This window comes from Moschus berezovskii, chromosome 12 (assembly GCF_049115385.1).
Source record: "Moschus berezovskii isolate FMDL1 chromosome 12, NW_MosBer_1.0, whole genome shotgun sequence".
In the NCBI taxonomy this organism is placed as follows: domain Eukaryota; kingdom Metazoa; phylum Chordata; class Mammalia; order Artiodactyla; family Moschidae; genus Moschus; species Moschus berezovskii.
Genome location: NC_142471.1, coordinates 62,692,874 through 62,711,842, shown reverse-complemented (window position 1 = coordinate 62,711,842; position 18,969 = coordinate 62,692,874). Strand labels below are relative to the sequence as shown.

At 46.8% G+C, this 18,969-nt stretch overlaps 1 protein-coding gene across 47 annotated transcripts in view; it reads left to right on the top strand.

The window, feature by feature from the left end:
* Nucleotides 1–18,969, top strand: part of SORBS1 (sorbin and SH3 domain containing 1) — a 231,392-nt gene that overhangs the window by 142,501 nt on the left and 69,922 nt on the right. For 26 of the 47 annotated variants that reach the window (XM_088842154.1, XM_055425031.2, XM_088842160.1 and 23 more), the window contains 6 exons: nt 9–371; nt 4,409–4,553; nt 8,454–8,483; nt 14,922–15,094; nt 16,677–16,740; nt 18,563–18,637. In XM_088842154.1, the coding sequence (XP_088698280.1) occupies nt 9–371; nt 4,409–4,553; nt 8,454–8,483; nt 14,922–15,094; nt 16,677–16,740; nt 18,563–18,637 (850 nt within the window). The remainder of the gene's footprint in view (nt 1–8; nt 372–4,408; nt 4,554–8,453; nt 8,484–14,921; nt 15,095–16,676; nt 16,741–18,562; nt 18,638–18,969) is intronic. The other 21 variants (XM_088842193.1, XM_088842182.1, XM_088842190.1 and 18 more) reach the window with 4 other exon arrangements.

The window sequence follows — 18,969 nt, the reverse complement described above, 5'->3', positions numbered from 1 at the left end:
TCCCACAGGACGCCACTTCCTCCAGCCCAGCCCCGCCTGAGGTCATAGTTGTCCCTTTCTACCGGGTTAATACCGACAGAGGGCACGAAGGCACTGACAGACCTCCAGCATCTCTGGGGCCCCGTGGCCCCCCGGTCCCGGCGGCTGCCCCTGCCGGCTCACCTCTGACCTTCCCGACTCTAGACGATTTCATTCCCCCTCATCTGCAGAGGCGGCCCCACCACAGCCAGCCAGCCAGCGCCCCTGGCTCCCTCCCCCCAGCTAGCCAGACTCCACCGTCCTTCTCACCGCCGCCTCCGTTGGTCCCTCCGGTCCCTGAGGGCCTCCGCAGAGTCTCGGAGCCTGACCTCACGGGAGCTGTTTCAAGTACCGTAAGCCTTGTGGGATCCCTGTTCTCCCAGCTTTCCTGAATGTCTGCTCCCGGCAGTAAGAAAACCAGCAAACCAACCCCAACCCCTTTCTCACTGAAGTACTAAGTTCTGAGAGAGATGTCGGCCGCCCTGTGTTTGTGTGATGACCGGGCCTGTGTTTGCTTTCACTAGAGCATGCCTCCCCTGTGTGTTCCGTGGGCCCCCATGGCTGTTCACTAGTCTGTCTAGACACTCTTCCTCTCTGTCCTGTTTGGAAAGCACATCTTCCTGCAGAGAAAACCACTTCCGTGGCCTTTTCTTGGACTAGCTGTGCTCTTTGGGGGGCCGGGCAGATGTCGTATGGAGAGCTGAGGAGAGCTGCAGAATTGCGTGGAAAAGCCAGCAGCAGGCACGGTGCTCACCGTTTCTTTAGCAGGGAGCAGGGAGATTCTCGGGGAGGCAGAGATTCACTCTTGTTGATTCTGCAAGCTAGCAGGCTTTCTTTTATATACAGCAATGGCAGAGACCAGGTTTTAAAAGAGGAGTTTAATTGAGTACATGGAGAGACAAGCCTGGTACAAGTGTTAGCACTGTTTCCTCAAAAGGAAGAACGTTGTTAAGGCCCCTGCGTAGTGGCCACCAGGGAATTTTGAGGCAAAGCAGTGCTCCAGTGGTCATGGGAAGTTAAGTGTCCTGACACTTCAGGTCCTGCTCTGCGAGGGACGCGTCCCCATCGTAGTGGGAAAGCCAAGAGCTTTAAAGGAAAGACTGAGTCAAAGGACTTAGTCTGTTCTCTCCTCAGGAGCCCTGGGAACCAAGAGACTGAAAGAACCTCAGTGTGAGTCATAAAATGGGGACACATTGGGGCTGTGGGTGCAGTGGGACCAAGTACTGGAAGTTTCAGGGCTCGTCACAGAGAGGGTGCTCAGTAAATGTCAGCTTTGGTGCCGAGGGCGTGCCCTAGCAAACGAGCCAGAGCCCCTCAAAAATAAGTATCTGGCTAGTTAACCATTCATCATTGAGTTCCGGTCACATTCTAGGCATTCTGCTAAATGCTGCGGGCACAACCATGAACAGGATTTATCTGAGTGGTATGTGGGTGCTCAAGTATAGTGCTCATGGGATCCTCTGAGGTTATACTCCTAGAGTTTCTGATTGAGTGGGTCTGGGGAGGGGCTGAGGACTGACACTTGGTAATAGGCATCAGGGGGAATTCTGATGCTGAGAATCTGTGGACCACACTTTAAGAGGTAGTGACCTAGTGGGTCATGCAATTGGCTGATGTAACTAAATGTTCCTTCAAGAGGTGTGCCTACAAAACTGGCTCCAGTGGCTCATTAACCATTAGCTAGTCATGTAGAGAGCAGAGAGTAAACTTGTTTTTTGGCTTGTAAGAGAAATTACAGTGAGCTATCAGGTAAAAAGCTGAGAAAGGCTACATCCCGGGTGTGGTCCTCTGCTCAGACCTCTAGATACAATGTGATGCAGTTAAATGAAAAATGTGAGTCACTCAGTAGTGTCTGACTCTGCCACGCCAAGGACTATAGCCTGCTGGGCTCCTCCATCCATGGAATTTCCAGGCAAAAATACTGGAGTGGGTAGCCATTCCCTTCTCCAGGGGATCTTCCCAACCCAGGGATCAAACCCGGGTCTCCCGAATTGCAGGCACTCTTTACCGTCTGAGCCAGCAGGGAAGCCCAATGGTTAGGTGAGGACCTGGCCAAATGTGGCCCAGAGGCTTGGGTATCCTAGCTCTGAGCCTTGCCACTCGGCTCAATTGGAGAAAGGCGCTAGATTATTCACTGATGCACTTTCCTCCCCCCAGCTCAATTTATAGATGAATTTAGAAGCCACTCGTGTTTTGGAAAGTACAGACAGGGAATGTTTCTTTGGAGCAGCATATAAGCAAATCTTGTTTTTATGGCACTAGAGTATCATCATGAGTAGTGCTGTTGTGTATTCTACACTTTGGGCTTCCCCAGTGGCTCAGCGGTAAAAGAATTTGTCTGTAACATAAGAGACACAGGAGATGCGGGTTTGATCCCTGGGTTGGGAAGATGCCCAGCAGGAGGGCATGGCAACCCACTCCAGTATTCTTGCCTAGGGAATCCCATGGACAGAGGAACCTAGTGGGCTCCAATCCATAGGGTCACAAAGAGATGGACATGACTGAGGTGACTGAGCATGAGCACTCTACTGTTTGTCATTTGTGTAGATCTAGATTTTCATATTGAGTTTTTTTCAGGTGTGCCAGGAAAGATTATTTGGGCCAGTATCTTCCGTTTCTCAAACTTGTCTGGTCAGCCTGGTATAGACTTCCCAGGTGGACTTCCTTTGGTCTGATAACTTCTGGTTTGGCCTTGGGTACAGAGTAAGAAGTGAAAAAGGAAACTGGTCAGACTCCTGCATTGAGTGAGAATTATCAAGAGAAACAGGAGCTCCTGTGGATGGTGGGCAAACCATGGATTTATGTCTGCTCCATTTGCAGTGATTGAAGCGTAAGAAGAAAATTTCATGTTAATTGATCCAAGTTCTTATAGTCAATAGTCATTTTTGTGATGTTCCAGAAATAAGATTTATGCCAGAGTAAAATCCAGGAGATGCTTAATGTGCACGTGATCCACCCAGGTACTTACACTTTAAAGAGCTGTATGCCTGATTTTTTGTGTGTTTCTTGGGTGCATTGTGGCAGAGTTTTGACACCACTGTGTCATTTGTCTTTATTACATCACTTTGAAAGTAAATGAGGACGAGTGTAGTTGTTTTTCCACTATGCAAAAGAAAGAAATGAGATGGCACTTTTGTCCAAGATCATATTTTGTCTCTCGAGTCTTGGGGAAAGATTTTATTTGCTAAATTGAGCTGCCACTCATGACTAACAGCTGTTAGAGCATTTTCGGAAAAGGTGGGCTGACCACACCGGTATTTTTAAGGAAGCCCCTACTGTGTGTTAGGAGCTGTCCTGGGTGCTGACACGCATATCCTCTCTTTTGATGGGCATGTGTTCACTTGCTACAGAAGTTGTAGCTGGTAGACGTCTCCTGTCATTCATGTGGCATTTACTGAGCACTGAGGTCTGCAGGTCATTGTGCTAGGTGCAGGTGGAAGATAAGGAAGGGAGGCGGGGCCCCTGTCCTGCAGGTGCTTATAGAGTGCTTGGTCTCTGGTGGAGCATACTGATTGCTTTGAGCTACACTTTTATCTGGAAGGTAACTCTCAGTCTTGCTCTTCAAAGCTTTTATTCTGGCTTTAGGGTCTGTAAGCTTCAAAATAGAAACTTTGCAAAATTTATAGGAGTGATAGAGGAAACTACATATCCTTACTACATTTTGAGATCTTATTTTCATGTCTCTAAAAAGACTGATATGATTCCCATTATGCAGATTGTAATATTAGTAGTAATAATTTTATTGGTACTTCTGGCAGACACCTCAGACTCTCAAAATCAGGATTTTCATAAGTCTTCAGAGATCTTTGTGACTCAATATTGGAGTGAAAAAATGCCACAGTAGGACTAGATAATGTCCTGGAAGTGAGTGCTGGTAGGGTTGTTCAGTGGTACAGATGAGAACAGCTTTCCAAGAGCTCCAATACTTAACTCTTCCCTGTTCTTATTAATATGTTGATGGCTTCTTGTCCTCACAGCATCTCAGTGTTTCTTTACATAAGTACTAAACTTTCCTGATTTTCCCCAAATTAAACCAGCTCTCGTTCTCAAATTGCATTGTGGATTGCATGAGTTTTGCATGTTATGCTACTTTGATTTGAATTTGCTTTTTCAGTAACCGGATTGAGCCACAGTTATGACCAGATGAAAATAATGAATGATGTTGCTGAGACTTCGAGTAACATTCACCTTCCTTCTCTCGCCTTACTAATCCCAACAAAAAGAATAAACATTCCACATTAAACTTCTAATTGGAATCAACATGTCTCACTGGTTACATTTCTTTTTATAATTAAGGTCCTTGTAAAGCTTTAAATCTCTTCATTTTAGAAAGCCTTATCTCTAGGTTTCATGTAGTTGCACTGAGTGACAATGTTTGCTTCCTTTTCAGGACTCGAGTCCTCTGTTAAATGAAGTTTCTTCATCCCACGCTGGAACTGATTCCCAGACCTTTGCATCAGTTAGCAAGCCATCATCTGCCTACCCCTCCACGACAATTGTCAACCCCACTATTGTGCTCTTGCAGCACAATCGAGGTAAGGGGTCTGCGAGGTGCACCCCGCCCCCAGCTGGCCAGAATCAGCCTAGCTGTCCTGTGACGTCTGGGGCAAGGATTCTGCCATTCCACAGGATTTTTCACAAATCCCATTCTTCCCCAAAGCCACCGGCCCCAGTTCACTTACTCCAACGACCCACAAAGTAGATCGCAGCAGCAGACAGAGGCCCCCGTATGGGGATGAGGCCAGGTGTCTAAATAAGTAGGTGACATGGGTCCCAAAGCCTGGGTATTCAGTTTTCCTCAGATGGGAGCTCCAAAAAGAGAGAAAAGACAGAAGGGACAATGTCTGCCCCTTAATTCCTGTCATGGGAATTCTAGTCAGAGCTTTGCTTGGAAGATCTTTGTGCCATCGTATCTCTTTTAAGTACCATTCTAAATCCTGAAGTTCTGTGACGTGGAATTTCTAGAAAGCAAAATTAGGAACACCAAAATTAAAAATAAAAGAAAGAAAACCTGCCGGATGGGAAATTTTCTCAAATAGAAACTGTTTTTGTATCTCTGCAACAGAAGCTGTTGAACTTTCTGTTAGTGGTTCATGACCTCCGTTCGCCAGAAGTCCCTGCACTGGGCACTCCCTCAGCAGTGCCCTCTGGGGACCTGGGGTTGGGGTGGTTCTTGGCCCCTTATGCTATGTGGCCCCAGACAGCTCCGCTAGGCTTTCCTGTTTGTTTTCTAGAGTTTCTCTGACTGCTTCTGGTTGGTTTTTCCCCTTCTCTGAAGGGGTATCTAAGGGGAAACAGAGTGCTTTGAGGTAATCATTGTATATGTTGACCTTTCTGCTTTAAAATTCCAGAAGACCCAAGTTTTCGTTTTTTTTTAAAGTTTAATTTAGTTGTTTGGCTGCACTGGGTCTTAGTTGCAGCATGCTGGGATCTGTTTCCCTGACTAGGGAACAAACCTGGGCCCCCTGCACTGGGAGCACAGAATTCTAGCCCCTGGTTACCTAGGAAGTCCTGAAAGTTTTCATTTTTGAAATTCCATGCAGGAATAAACTTTCCCTTTACAAAAGTCCTTTTCAGTGAAAAATGTAAAGTTTTAAAGCAGTTTCCTAATGTAAAAGGGGCTCTTGAGTCTGAATTTCAAAACACAGTGGAGGTTTAATCATTTTATTCAGCGCTCAGCTCAGTACCGAATCTTCCTTGACTCCCTGCTCACCCACTTCATAGTTTTCCTCCCTGCCCCTCCCTCTCTGTGTTAACTTGGATGAAAATCAACTGGAGTCTATTTTTAATTGTTTTCCATATTAAATGGAGTTCTTCTGTTTCCTGTCTCTAACTTGAAAAGCAGATGAATGAAACATTTTCTCTCACTTAAAATCTTCCCACTCAAATCTTAGTTATTTTAGTAATCCTGTTTTTTCATTTTGTGGGGCTCCACTATTAATTTTCACCCATGAATCTGTGTCTTTCAAAGGATAGAGTCCCAACCCCCATACTAAGCAACATAAGAGCCCATTTTCCTTCCAGCAGTGGGATACCCCTTACTGGCAGTAGCTTTTTCTGCCCGGAAAGTGTCTGTTATGCAGGACAAAGTGAAATTTTGGTTCTCTATGAACTTCTTTATGACTCATCTTTTTCAACAAAAAAACTCACTCAAAAAGAAGCAAGTTAGTTAGTTCCCAGAAGGAAAGGCATTTTCACTAAAGACAGGATTTATTCCCAAGGCAACTTGGTTTTGGGAAATGCCAAGTGTAATGCCGGCTGCTTCTGATGACACCTGGTGAGACGTTTCTGGGCACAGCAGTGCCTGCAGTTCCTTTTTGTTTCTTCCCTGAACCAAATGGAATCTTCTTATTCACTCAGATGCCTTTGGTTCTTGCCTTTCTCTTTTGTCCCATGTCCTGCCTTGGGGCTTAAACATCAGAACCTTGAAGCCTGAATCACATGTCCTTCCGAAAAGGGTTCAAGTACCTTCATTGTTTGGAATTAAAAGGTAACTTCCCGTAAAGAGTAAACCCTATGCTCCTTAAGGAGGTGGGAAGAGTGCAGGAGAATGGAAGCCCCTCGTGGGCCCGGGTTTGGCTCACGAGTCATCAGCTTGCTTTAGGTCAGGTGTTTCGGGCTTTGCTTTGGAATGTACCCGGCCTGGCAGCCCTGCTTTGCCTCATCAACAGTACCCATGAAAGCAGTTTAACTATTGCAGAGTCTCCTGAGGGAATGATAACTCTGATGCACTTCTAGAATTCTGGTGCAGTCATTGTAGAAAAGGTTCCCTTTGTTCCTGCCCTGGCTGCCCAGGGGCACAATGTGACAGTAGCCCCGGTTGCACCTCTGGCCCGCTCTTATGGCTGTGTAAACGTAGCCTTCATCACTCCCTCCGGAGTTTCCCATCCCACATGTATCAGAGGGCAGATGGCTTACCATCAGTCTGGGGAGCAGAGTTTGAACTGGAAAACTCTCAGGACTGGGTGCCTTGGAGGTTCTTGGTCACAGGGCATGTAGAATGCTAGGAGTTGGATTCAGAGCATCTTTGGTGTGTGAGGAGGGAGGGTTTGGGGAGAGGTTCTGCATATCTTAGCAAGCTTGCAAGACATATCCATGGACCACATTGGGGGACAGGAGCTTGGTGGTCCCAAATTTCTGGATCTCATGGTCACGTGAAACAGTCTGGGGACCACCCTAGGACTGCTCATTCCTAACTTTGCCCTAAATAACACTCCTGAAAAGCAACTGCTGTGATCCACGTTGCACACGTCTCCTAATTGGAAAGAAAAGCTCCCCCACACCTCAGAGGCAGGACACCACATCATCTCATCAATTGAGTAAACATCCTCTTGATTGCTGGGGAAGGCCTTGCCTGCATCTTGGAGACCAGCATTCGGGAACCATAGATTCAATGAGCACTTTAACAGAGAAGGAAACTGAGGCTGAGGCATTGTGTGATTGGTCAGTGCCATCTGACAGGTTGCTGGCAGAGCTGAACTGGGGCTCTGCTGAGCTTCTGTGGTCCCGCCGGTGCGAACCTCATCCATGTGCCTGACATGAACACGGCAGCTTCCACCAGCCGCGAGCTCCCCTACTGCTCTGTTTATTTCTTGCCACGCTGGTTCTGGAAGGAGGGTGGGGACGCAGCCAAGGGGGATGATGACAGCACCCAGGGACTGGCAAATGTTCTATTTTTATACTTGTGGCTGCTTTATATTTAGTATCTGTAGAAGGTAAATGTCATTTCTGTGCTTATCCCAAAGCACGTACACACCAAACTCTCCAGAGGAGATGCTGGCTTTCCCTCTGTGAGGGTGCTGGGAGGATGGGAAACCAATGGACCTCTGATGTTAAGCAGCAGCCGGGCCTGGTGATTAGAGAATTGAAAAGAAACCTGGGGGACCCAAGTTCTAAACACAGCTCTGATTTTCAGTGTCATCTTGGGTAGTTTGTGCCTCTTGACTGAGGTCTCTTAGCCAGTGCTGACCTACCTGCTAGGGTTATTGTGAAGATTAAAAGCCTTAACACGAGTGAAAGCTCTGGAAACAGTGTCCGGTGTGTAGAAGCTCTCAGATGGTAGCTGGCATGGTTATGATTCCATTTCCTCCGAGGTACCAAGACTGGAATGTATAAGGTCTTGCTCTCTTGAGACCAGGGGAGCTGAGGGTCTCCTTCAGTTTTCGGATCACCTTAATACAGAATGTGAACAACCCGAAAACAGTGACAGTTCTCTGAGTCCTGGGGGCAGAGGGACAGGAGACACTCCACCCAGATGCTGAAGCCACATTAATACCCCTGTATTCAGCTGGACAACATACCAGTTTAGCATCTAAGCTCAAAGGACAGTGAGACACAGATTTGGGGATCCTAACGAGTTGTGCCAGAACTTCTTGGGCTTACTGTGTCTGTTTAAATCTCACTTACACTGTGTATTTTTTTTTGTTTTATCACAGAACAGCAGAAACGACTCAGTAGCCTTTCAGGTAGGTGAGAAATATTTATTTACACATTAACACGTGTTCCTGCTAAAGCCATCTTCTGGCCACCACCTGATGTGTTCAGTCAGTGAAGTCTTGCGAGCTTCTCTGATGTGTTGGGAACTCAGCTTATTGCTGGCTGCAAGGATGATCAAAACAGGCATGGTTGCCGCCTCCCTGGAACTTGCAGATTGGTAGCTGTACCCTAACAGTACAAACTAGTTATATGTGTCCAGTGGGCCTGTGATAAGTACCTTGATGGGTAAGAACATTCTATTCTGAATAACAGCAACAAGGAATTGTGCTTTAGATGGAGTGCTCCTGGCCAGTGTCATTGAAGAAGGCACCGTCCTATTGCTTCTGTCTGTCTTCTAGGATGTGACAGGTTTGGGACTGGGAAATGTGGGTATGTCCTCTTCTTTTTGGCTGGCAACGCCAAGTGCTAGTAGGTGACCCTATGATGATGGACCTAGGGGAGAGCTTCCAGACCAGCAGTGCCTGGAGGAGGGCAGAAGAGCACTGCCTCTTGAACTTGAAGGGGCATCAGAGCCTCCTGGAGACCTGGCCAAATCCCGGATCCCTGGGCCACCCCTCCAGAGATTGGGTGTCATGGGAATAGACGAGAAGTTGCATTTCTCACCAACTCCCTGGTGGCTCTAGTGCTGCCCTCTGTACTGACTGCACCAGAGTTGCAAGTTTCTTCAAGGGTCAACAGTGTCAGGGAGTGACTGCAAGTATAATCAGGTATCAGGGCTCACTCTTTGATAAAGTGTGCAGAATTGGGACAAGGTTGGCGTGGGGAGGGAACCCAGGAATGGGAATGTTTTAGGCATTTCCTTCCGACTTTGTGTAGCCGGAATCCTGGTTCTCCCACTTACTGATGGTGTGACCTTAGGCAGCTTCCTGATGATCTAAACTATGAAGTCAGTTTTCTATCTGCTGAATAGGGAAAGCAGTAGTGAGCGCCTCTGGGTTCTGCTTGTCACCAGCTTAGCACTGGTGCTCGTAAGCGCTTGATAGACGTGAGTTACTGTTGTCAGCCGGTGCCTCCGTTGGTTCACTTGTTATTGTATTGAGTGCCTCAGCGTCAGGCACCGAGCCAGGATCTGGGGCTATATCAGGGAACTGTGCTTCCCTGGAATAGCTTGTGGTGTGGGATCATGGCTTGTCATCTTGGTCACAGACTCATTTGGAGGCTCTAAATAAGGTAGTAGATTCAGTCTCAAGGAAAAGCCACACGTATGCAAACACGTGACGTGTGGTGGATTTGCAGATGCTCATGAACTCCGGACTTGAGGACCCCGATCTGGTGGATAACAGAAGCACTGTTTTCTTGAGCAGCTGCTCCATGAATTCTGGGTCCCTTTCTCCCACTGCTGTCCTTGTGATTCGTGGAGAGACGGGCGGAGAAGATACAGGGTTCTCACACCCTCTCCGCTTTATCAGGACTTGGCTGAAGGATCAGGACAAGCTGTGGCTGAGCTCAGGTGCCCTTTGTGGCCCCTCCAGGAGCTGCCTGGCCCCAGCCCACTTCATTCAGGTGGCTGAGCATAGGGTGGCTCTGAAAAGGAGCTCCTCTGGGCGCCTTCCTGCCTTTGGGAGTCTGAAAGGGCGCCTCAATACAAGTTCGGGACACAGAGTTTGGTCCTTCTTTTATAGTAGCTGTTTGCCCCTGGGGAAGTGACTTCACCTCTCTGAACTGGTTTTCTCATATGGGAAATAGGCTTGGTAATCCTTGCTCCTGCCTTGGAAAGGCTCTATAGGGATCCTGTGGGGCTTCCCAGGTGGCTCGGTGGTAGAGAATCCACCTGCCAGTTCAGGAGACGTGGGTTTGACCTCTGGGTCAGGAAGATCACCTGAAGAAGGAAATGGTAGCCACTCCAGTATTCTTGCTGGAGAACTCAGTGGATAGAGGAGCCTGGTGGGCTATAGTCCATAGTGTCGCAGAGAGTCAGATTGAGTGACTGAACAGCAACAATAAGGGCTCCTATGTGATAGGAGGGGGGCATGTGCTTTGTACCCTGGAAGGTGCTTTGTGAATATCACGGCTTCTATTTAATGTTGGCAGACTCAGGCCACTTCCTCTGCTCTAAAATAAGCCCAGCGCTTCCATCCTCTAGTTTTGGGACAGATCCACCAATAGTGTTTGATAGAGTGGGACGTGACATAGGTACTCACTAAAAGTAGTTTTGTTTAAAAAGAAAGAGCACTGTTTTGTTCAGAAGCTCCTGCAGGAGAGAGGGCTGGTGGGGCTGGTGATCTGGAGTAAGGAGAGTGTGGCTTTGGCCCTTGCCTCAGTGGTGATGGGCCCTGAAAGGGCCACCAACCTCCCTCTCATAACAGATTTTGTATTGAACTTCTAAGGGGCTTCATGTTCAATGAGATTCATCCAGGAATGAGACCTGGGATTTGGCCTCATGAATCTCTTGTCCCCTGGGTAGAAAGACCAGAAAACAAAGGCTGGGACAGAGGGGCCAGCAAAGGGTACAGAGAGGTCACCCTCCCTTCCCCGAGGAAAGTGCAAGTGTGGCTGTGTTCCTCAATCACGGAGTTTGGGTGTGAAGAATAGGAATGCTTTTCCACCTCTCACAAACACAGATGCCCTGTCCAGGTTGTCAGCAGCATCCTTTATTCAGTGGCCCTTTCCAGGACCTGCCTTTGAAAGCACAGTATAAAACTAGAAGGAAATGCTCCAGGATGTCATGTGTTTGCCTAGTGAGAAATAGCAGCAAGACTTCACTGTAACCCATAAGATGTCAGAGGGTGGCCCTGTTACCTGCGTGGTACAGTGAAGTGCCACCTTGGGTTTTCACTGTATAAAGAAACATTTCTTTAGAGGCTGCAGTTCAGCCCTCTGTGTATTGAAACCCAGTCAATCACGAGTCACATGATCACAGGCTTCTAAAATAAAATCATTCAGAGTTAATTTTTGTAGATCAAAAGGACGCTGGCAGCTTGGGAACAAATCCATGGACTGTCAGCCTGAGTTTTGCAATTAAGTGATTGTTGCTTGAGCCACCTGCCCTAACAATTACTTAAGAGTCACTCTGGGTCTGGAAATGCTGAGATTGGCATATCTGTGATCTTTCCCTGAAAAGACGACAGTAGAGGGTGCAGACTGTGAGCGTCCCTAAGCCTGAAATCAGCCTCATCTGTGTTGCCTGATCACACTTAGACAAAGCTTTTCCGGGGGGGAGGAGAATGTTCAGCAGAGCCATGTTAAGGGTGAACTCTGGTAAGTCAACATCCACCCACCCTGACATCCCCCCACCCTCCTAGGCCTCCCGCCAAATCCTTGAGTCCTCCTGTTAGAATTTCCTGGGAGTCTGAGAACTCATCCCATAAAACCAGTCTAATCTTAGCATCCTTTAAAGCATAAGGTGATGGTGTCAGAGATACAACAAACTAGTGAATAAAACAAGAAAGAAGCAGACTCAGAGAAGTAGAGAACCCACTAGTGGTGACCTGGAGAAAGAGGGCACATGGGAGATACAAACTGTTGGGTGTAAGCTAGGCTACAAGGCTGGATCGCACCATATTTTGTTGTAACTATAAATGGGGGGCACGGCAACCCAATCCAGTATTCTTGCCTAGAGAATCTCATGGACAGATGAGCCTGGCGAGTTATAGTCCAAGCATTGCAAAGAGTCGGACATAACTGAAGTGACTCAGCGCACATAAATGGAGTATAACCTTTAAAAATTGTATAAAAAGTTAAAAAAATCAGTGCTATGAGAAATCATTTTAATGAATGAAAATCCCTATATCCTAAAAAAAAAATTAGATGATGAGGTTTTCTGAAGCACTCGCAAAGCTGTCTAACACAGAGCATTTAGAAATTTCTCTGCGGCCCCAGAATGAGTATTTGTTTCAGAAGCTTGTTGGAGATTGGGCGGATCCTGACACACTCCTTCCTTCCATGCTCCTACTTACTGCCCACTTCCTGCTCACGGATTCATCCCTTTCCCTGCCACCTGGCATCTCCCCTCACTCCCCTCCTGAAATTTGCTCCAGAGTGATCCTGTGACTCTTTTTCTGCCTAAGATAATACTGCCTCCTCAGCTTTTTCTTTTTTCCTCTGACGCATTTTACATCCCACTTCTTGGAACTCTGTCTTCTCTGGTTTCGGTGACACTTGCTTGTTTCTCTCTGGTTTCATCTCCTGTCCCTCCAATGACTCCTGCAAGCTTATGGGATGCCATTTTTTTGCTTTTCATCCTGTAACCATGACATTCCTCAGTATATGACTTTGACCCTTGACTCTGCTGTCATCTCCTCTGCTGACCTCATCCATCTCTTTGCCTTCAGCCATCACTTTTGTGCTGATGGCTCCAAAATCACCCTCTTCTGGGACCTCTTCCTGGGCTTTGCTCTCATACTTCTTCAAGGTCTCCACGGCATTTCTACTCTGTCGAAGGAGTGGAGGTAGCCATCTCCCTGCCTTCTCCAGCCCATTTCCCTTTCCCAACTTCTCTGTTTAGATCAGGTCAGTCTGTCAAGTGCAAAACCCTGGTCCCCTCTTTGAGCAAGGCCAGGCAGGATGTGGCTCAGAGAGGACCACTGAAGTCAGGTGGACACGAGGCCAAATCCCAGCTTGACCGTGTGCTGCTGTGTGACTTCAGGATGGCAACTTGACTTCTCTGTGCTTTGTTTCCCTTACCTGTAGATGGAGGGAGGATGGTAGTTTCTTCCACACAGGGTTATTGGAAGGATGAGATGAGGTTATGAACTTTAAGAGTTTAACACAATGCCTGGCACAGGATAAGCTCAGAGGAGTTCAGGGGCCCCTGGCATTTGCTTATGCTGTTCCCTCTGCTGGGAGCACTGTTCCCCTCCTGTATGTGTCTGACTGACCCCTCCTCTGAGAGGTGGCCCTGCACCCCAGTTCCTTGGCTGATTTGGGTGCAGACTCCTCTGTCAGCCCTGGTTGTCTCTGTTCTCATTGCTGGCTGTCCTGCTCTTTCTGCCACTAGACCATGAGCTCCTTGAAGGCCAGGCTAGGAAAGGTGCACCCCCCGTCCACAGCACCTATGTGAATTCACCTATGTGAACGCATAGCATCCACAGTGCCTGTGAACACATAGCACCTGGCAGGCGCTTACTTAGTAAATGCCCTCCGTAAATAAATAACATGCCTTGGAATAACAGAATACACTAAGTTTATACTCTATAGACCACATGTGGTATGCGTATTAGCTCTCTGTAACTTCTGATCCTGAATTGAATTATATAAGCCTTAATGTCCTTTTAGCAGTTTACTGTTTTCTGAGCATTTGGTATAAGCTATATTATTAGGACCTTACCACATGGATGTGAGCTGGCCAGTTGAAGTGTTATCCGCATATTTGAATGAGAAAACAGAGGAACAGAAAAGTTAAGTGACTTCCCCAAGGTGAAACAAGAACTTTCAAGTAGTGTTTGGCCACTCTCTTGTGGATTTACCTGTTCCCTGACTTCCTAGAAGAGTCAGAACTACCTGGATTTCTCGAGCACCAGGTGCAAACCTCTGTAGGGCACTTCCTGCACTGTCTACATATTTTTTAAAAGGGTCAAATGGGTGAAAAATGGTATGGAGGTTTCTTGGAAAAACTGAAAAATAGACCTACCCCTGACCCAGAAATTCCATTCTTGTGTATATGGCTAAAGAAACAAAAACACCAATTCAAAAAGATACTTGCACCTCAGTGTTTATAGCAGCATTATTTACAGTTGCCAAGGTATGGAAGCAGTGTAAGTGTCCATCAACAGATGAATGGATAAAGATGATGTGCTGTGTGTGTATAGTGGAATACTACTCAGCCATAAAAAGGGAAAATTTGCCATTTGCAGTAACATTCGTGGAGTTGGACGGCACTGTGCTAAGTGAAATAAGTCAGAGAAAGGCGAATGCTGATGATATCACTTACATGTGGACTCTAAAAATACAACAAACTAGTGAAAAAAACAAAGCAAACAGACATAGAGAATAAGCTAGGGCTTACCAGTGTGGGGAGGGGCAGTATTTAAGGGTAGGGGGAAAAAGAGTTATGATATTATATGAAATCGTATGTGTGAAACTTTAAAAATTTATAAAACACTACAGAATTTAAAGAATCTTTCATTCAATAAATAAAGAATAAATACAAAAAAAAAAAAAAAGGGAACCAGATGGTAAACATGTTAGGCTTCGCAGGCCATACGGTTTCTGTCGCAGCTACTCAGCTCTGCTGTTGTAGCTCCAAAGCAGCCATAAATAGTGTGTTTTTTCGCAGGCTGTGGCTGTGTTCTAATAAAACTTTATTTACAGAAGCTGGGGGCTGCGCCCTGGTGTGCTGACCCGTGCTCAAAGCACAGCTCCTTCCAGTTGCAAATTGGCAAACACTTTCCCCCAGCTGGATTGTTTGGGGGGGAATCTGCTTTGGCACTACCACAAGCGCTTCAGTTAAGGTTGCTTTTCTTTTCCAGATCCTGTCTCAGAAAGAAGAGTGGGAGAGCAGGACTCGGCACCAGCTCAGGAAAAACCCAGCTCCCCTGGCAGGGCTGCTGAGAGGAAGGCAAAGGATGACAGCCAGCGGGTGGCCAAGAGCACTCAGGACCTAAGCGATGTTTGCATGGATGAAGTGGGCATCCCACTCAGGGTACGAGTGTGGACCTGGAAGTCCTTCCTAGGCTTTGTCCTAAGCTGGTGACAGGTGTACACCCGAGTCCACGTGAACTCCCTTTGTGGGTGGCAGAGATCCCAAAAGGAGGATCCTCAGCACTGTCCCCTCTTCAAGCCCACAGAGGCCTGTGGAGCCTCTAAGAGCTGGGTGACAGCTTTTCCCAAGGCATATGTTAGCTGTTACTGAATCCAGGAGAACAGGATTTTGTGGTGAGATGAATGTTGGGAGAAACTGGTGGAACAATGGCAGAGTGGTTTCTGTGCAATAGAACAGAAAGGCTGTTTATTTGTTGAGAGGCTGTGGGCACGTGCATGTTCAAGAGGAGAAGGTTGTGGGCCCTATTTCCCTGTCTCCTTTATCATCATTCTGTGGTCCAAGCTTAGGGAACCCTGGACAGGGTGCGAGGCTCAGAGTTCCTGCTGCAGCGGGTTCAGGAAGAAGTTGCCCTGGTGGAGAGGTGGGAGATAACTTTGTTGTCCCGGGAAAGTAGGAAACTCTTGAGGGACTCACAGGGTGCATTCAGCTTGCAGGGCCTCGGACAGGGTGGGTCTCTTAGCAGCCCTGCCCCAACCTTCCCCGCCCTGCAGACTCACCAGCCTCTTGCAGGCCCTGGGTTCCTAGGGATACCTCACTTTTGAAACTGGATTGGGGTGAATCCCATCCCTCTCCATATGCCAGGACCAGACCACTGCCTGAGGTGTGTTTCTCTGTGATTTCCATTGAGCAAAGGTTTTTGTGTCCCTTGGAGGGAGGCTGATAGAAACAGCAGTGGACTAAGCCTCAAAAGAACTGTTATGTGGGACTTCCTTGGTGTTCCAGTGGTTAAAACTCACTACTTCTAATACAGGGGGCACAGGTTCAATCCTGGTTGAGAAATGAAAGATTCCACATGCCATGAACCACAGCAAAAAAAAAAAAAAATGTTACGTGGTCCTAAGAAATAATAAGTGGTAGAAGGACTTGTTACTAATAATGATGGCATCTTCCACTTCCAAATGCACTCTCATTTAAGCATGATTCACCGTATAAGGTAGATACTAATATCATTCCCATTTTATAGATAAGGAACTGGGAACTAAGGAAGGATGACTTGCTCCGATTGCACAACTGAGCAGACCCTTCTTTCTAACCCTTGTGTTGGGCAGCCTTCCCGCTGACCATCTCATCTGCTCTGTGACCTCAGGCAATCGCTTTGATTTTATCACATTTTCTCATCTGTTAAGTGGAAGTGAAAGTATTTGATCTAACCACCTATCTGTCTCTTTCCTTGTTTTATTTTTATCTTAAAAAACTACCCAGCTTTGTGGTTAGGATGGAAATTCTCCGGCATTGGATGCTGTAAGGGATTATGTCTTGATGTATGCATTCTATACCTGGCCCTATGCAGGTGGCTTAAATACACTTCTACAGAAAGGTTTAAATGAGAGCTCACAGAGATGTATAGACTTACGTGCATTTTGACTTGGGACGTTGTCATTTTGCATTTTGCTTTTGTAATCCCAGAAATTCTGAAATGTGCTGAGATTCCCATTTTATTTTACTCTTTGTTTTTCTCCAGAACACCGAGAGATCAAAAGACTGGTACAAGACCATGTTTAAACAGATCCACAAACTAAACAGAGGTACTGATTTTCATTTGTAGAAACTGAGCTGTGCCCGTATGTTGACTATTGCAGTGAGGACCTAAACTCACTTGGCTGGCAGACTGGGCCCCGCGGCTTAACCTCATTAGGCCCTGACCTGCCAGAGCCCAGCCGTGCGCCTTCAGAACAGAGCGGGCAGGAGAACTTGTGTGCCTGCCTCATGTGTGGGAGGAGCTGAGGGCAGCTCCCAGGTCCTCCCTCCCAGATGTTGGGGATGCAGCGGGCTGAGCCCAGCATCCTGCCTGTGCTCTTCAGCATCTGCCTGTCTGGGCTGTGAGCAGCTTCGACACTCACCTGCTTTTGGCTTTAGGTGCACCTCCCAGTGTCAGCCCATGACTGCCTTGTAGGCCAAGCAAGCTGAGAAGGCATGAACTGGGAGTTAAAAATGTTCTCATCTGGGTTTAGTTCCCCAAGTACTCAGGTGACCTTGGACCAATCATGTACCCCTCTCTCTGTGTGTTGTCCTCTTTGCCTCCTTCTGAGGGAAGCTGCAAGGTCCAAATGAGTGCAGATTCTGCCTTGTGAAGTAGGATGCATGGTGCACCTGTATGGTGGTGTTAATATGAAAAATCAGCTTCCTCAGCTGGAAGCCAGCACTTGGCAGGTAGCCCCAAGAGACAGTCAAGAGCTGACACTACAAAACTGCTCAAGCTGGGGGAGTAGTGCTTCCTAATCAGGGGCCTGCCAGGCTGTCAGCAGGGGACCCAGCATGGTGGGAGAACCCCAGATCAATGCTCCCAAACAGCTCCCATCCTCCTATGCTGCCAGTCAGCTGCTGGGCAGGGATGCAGCTGTGCCATGGGAAGGGTACCACTGCTCTGGTGGGCAGAGCATCCTGTCCTTCCCTGTGGCCAAATCCAGTCTGGCCGCCTGGCACAGATGACACATGAAGGCAAAGGAAAAGCCTCTGGTCAGGATCTGATCAGCCTGGGCTGCAGATAATTGGTCTCTCTGGTTAACTGTGGATGCCAGCTCGTGGCATTCATCAACTCCTGCAGTGTTCAGAATGAAACTGGCGGTGCCCCTCTTCAAACTCTTTTGTAAATATTGAGATGCTCAGTATTTAGTGTTTCTGAGCCAGGAGTAAATTCATTCTTTTTAAGGTAGATGAGCCCAGTCATGGTGGAGATGCTACACGCTAGCCCTCAGATGATGCCCATCCTACTGGTCACTTGTCGAAGCCAATGTCCATTTCCTCCAGCGCTCTGTGTCTCTCACGTTTAGACCCGCTTTGGTGACCCGAATACTGAGACACAGGTGCCTATGTGAATATGAGCAGAATATGTATTTCTGCTCCTCAAGCAATCTTCTCATATATTATAGCTGTTAAGCTAAATTACAGATTCTGAACAAAACTACCTGCCCTAGGCAGAGAGGTGTTTGAAACATTAAGAATCCACTTATTTGCCCCGATTCTAATGTCTGTGGCACAAGCTTTGCTATTTTAAATAAAAATCATTTGATGATAGTGTTTTCTTTACACACTGTTTATTAGCATATTTCATTTTTTTGCCTATACAAGGTGAAAGTTTGAAGCTTTGTACTGAATGCCTCTTCCTTTTTGGAGCCTTTATATATTCTTTGTCTAAGAAGAGAAGTGATGTTGTGTCTTTAAAGGTGTCTCAGTAATTCAGGCAAAAGGACTGGATTTTTAAAAGCAGTTTGAGTTTCTTCCATCACTGGTGAAGCTTAGTTTGTTCCAGAATTCAAGGAACCTGAATTGTGTGTGGATTTCTGTTTGTTCATTCTCTCCATTTGTGTCTTCCTCTATTCTCTCTCCCAAACCCTCTCCTCTCCCTAGACACTCCTGAAGAAAACCCTTATTTCCCTACGTACAAATTCCCTGAACTTCCTGAAATCCAGCAAAATTCTGAAGGTACCATGAACTTAGAGAGTGTATCTAGCCTTAAATTAATTCTTATAGTTCCATTTTAGGAATAAGATTTGGCTTTTAGATTTTGTTTTTTATAATCGTTTTTGGTTGGCAGAAATTTTTATTTCACTCATTTGCATGATGTGCCATATGAAAATAACCAAATCCTTTCTAATTCATTAACCTCTTTTGTGAACTGAACTGAACTGAACCTCTTTTCAAGTGTGATGCCGTGTGCTTTAATAATACTAAAATAGGTAATCGGTCATTTGAAAGAGTCAATTGGAGATCTGTCACTTCCTCCACTTGGTGGTGGATAGTTTCACAATCCACTG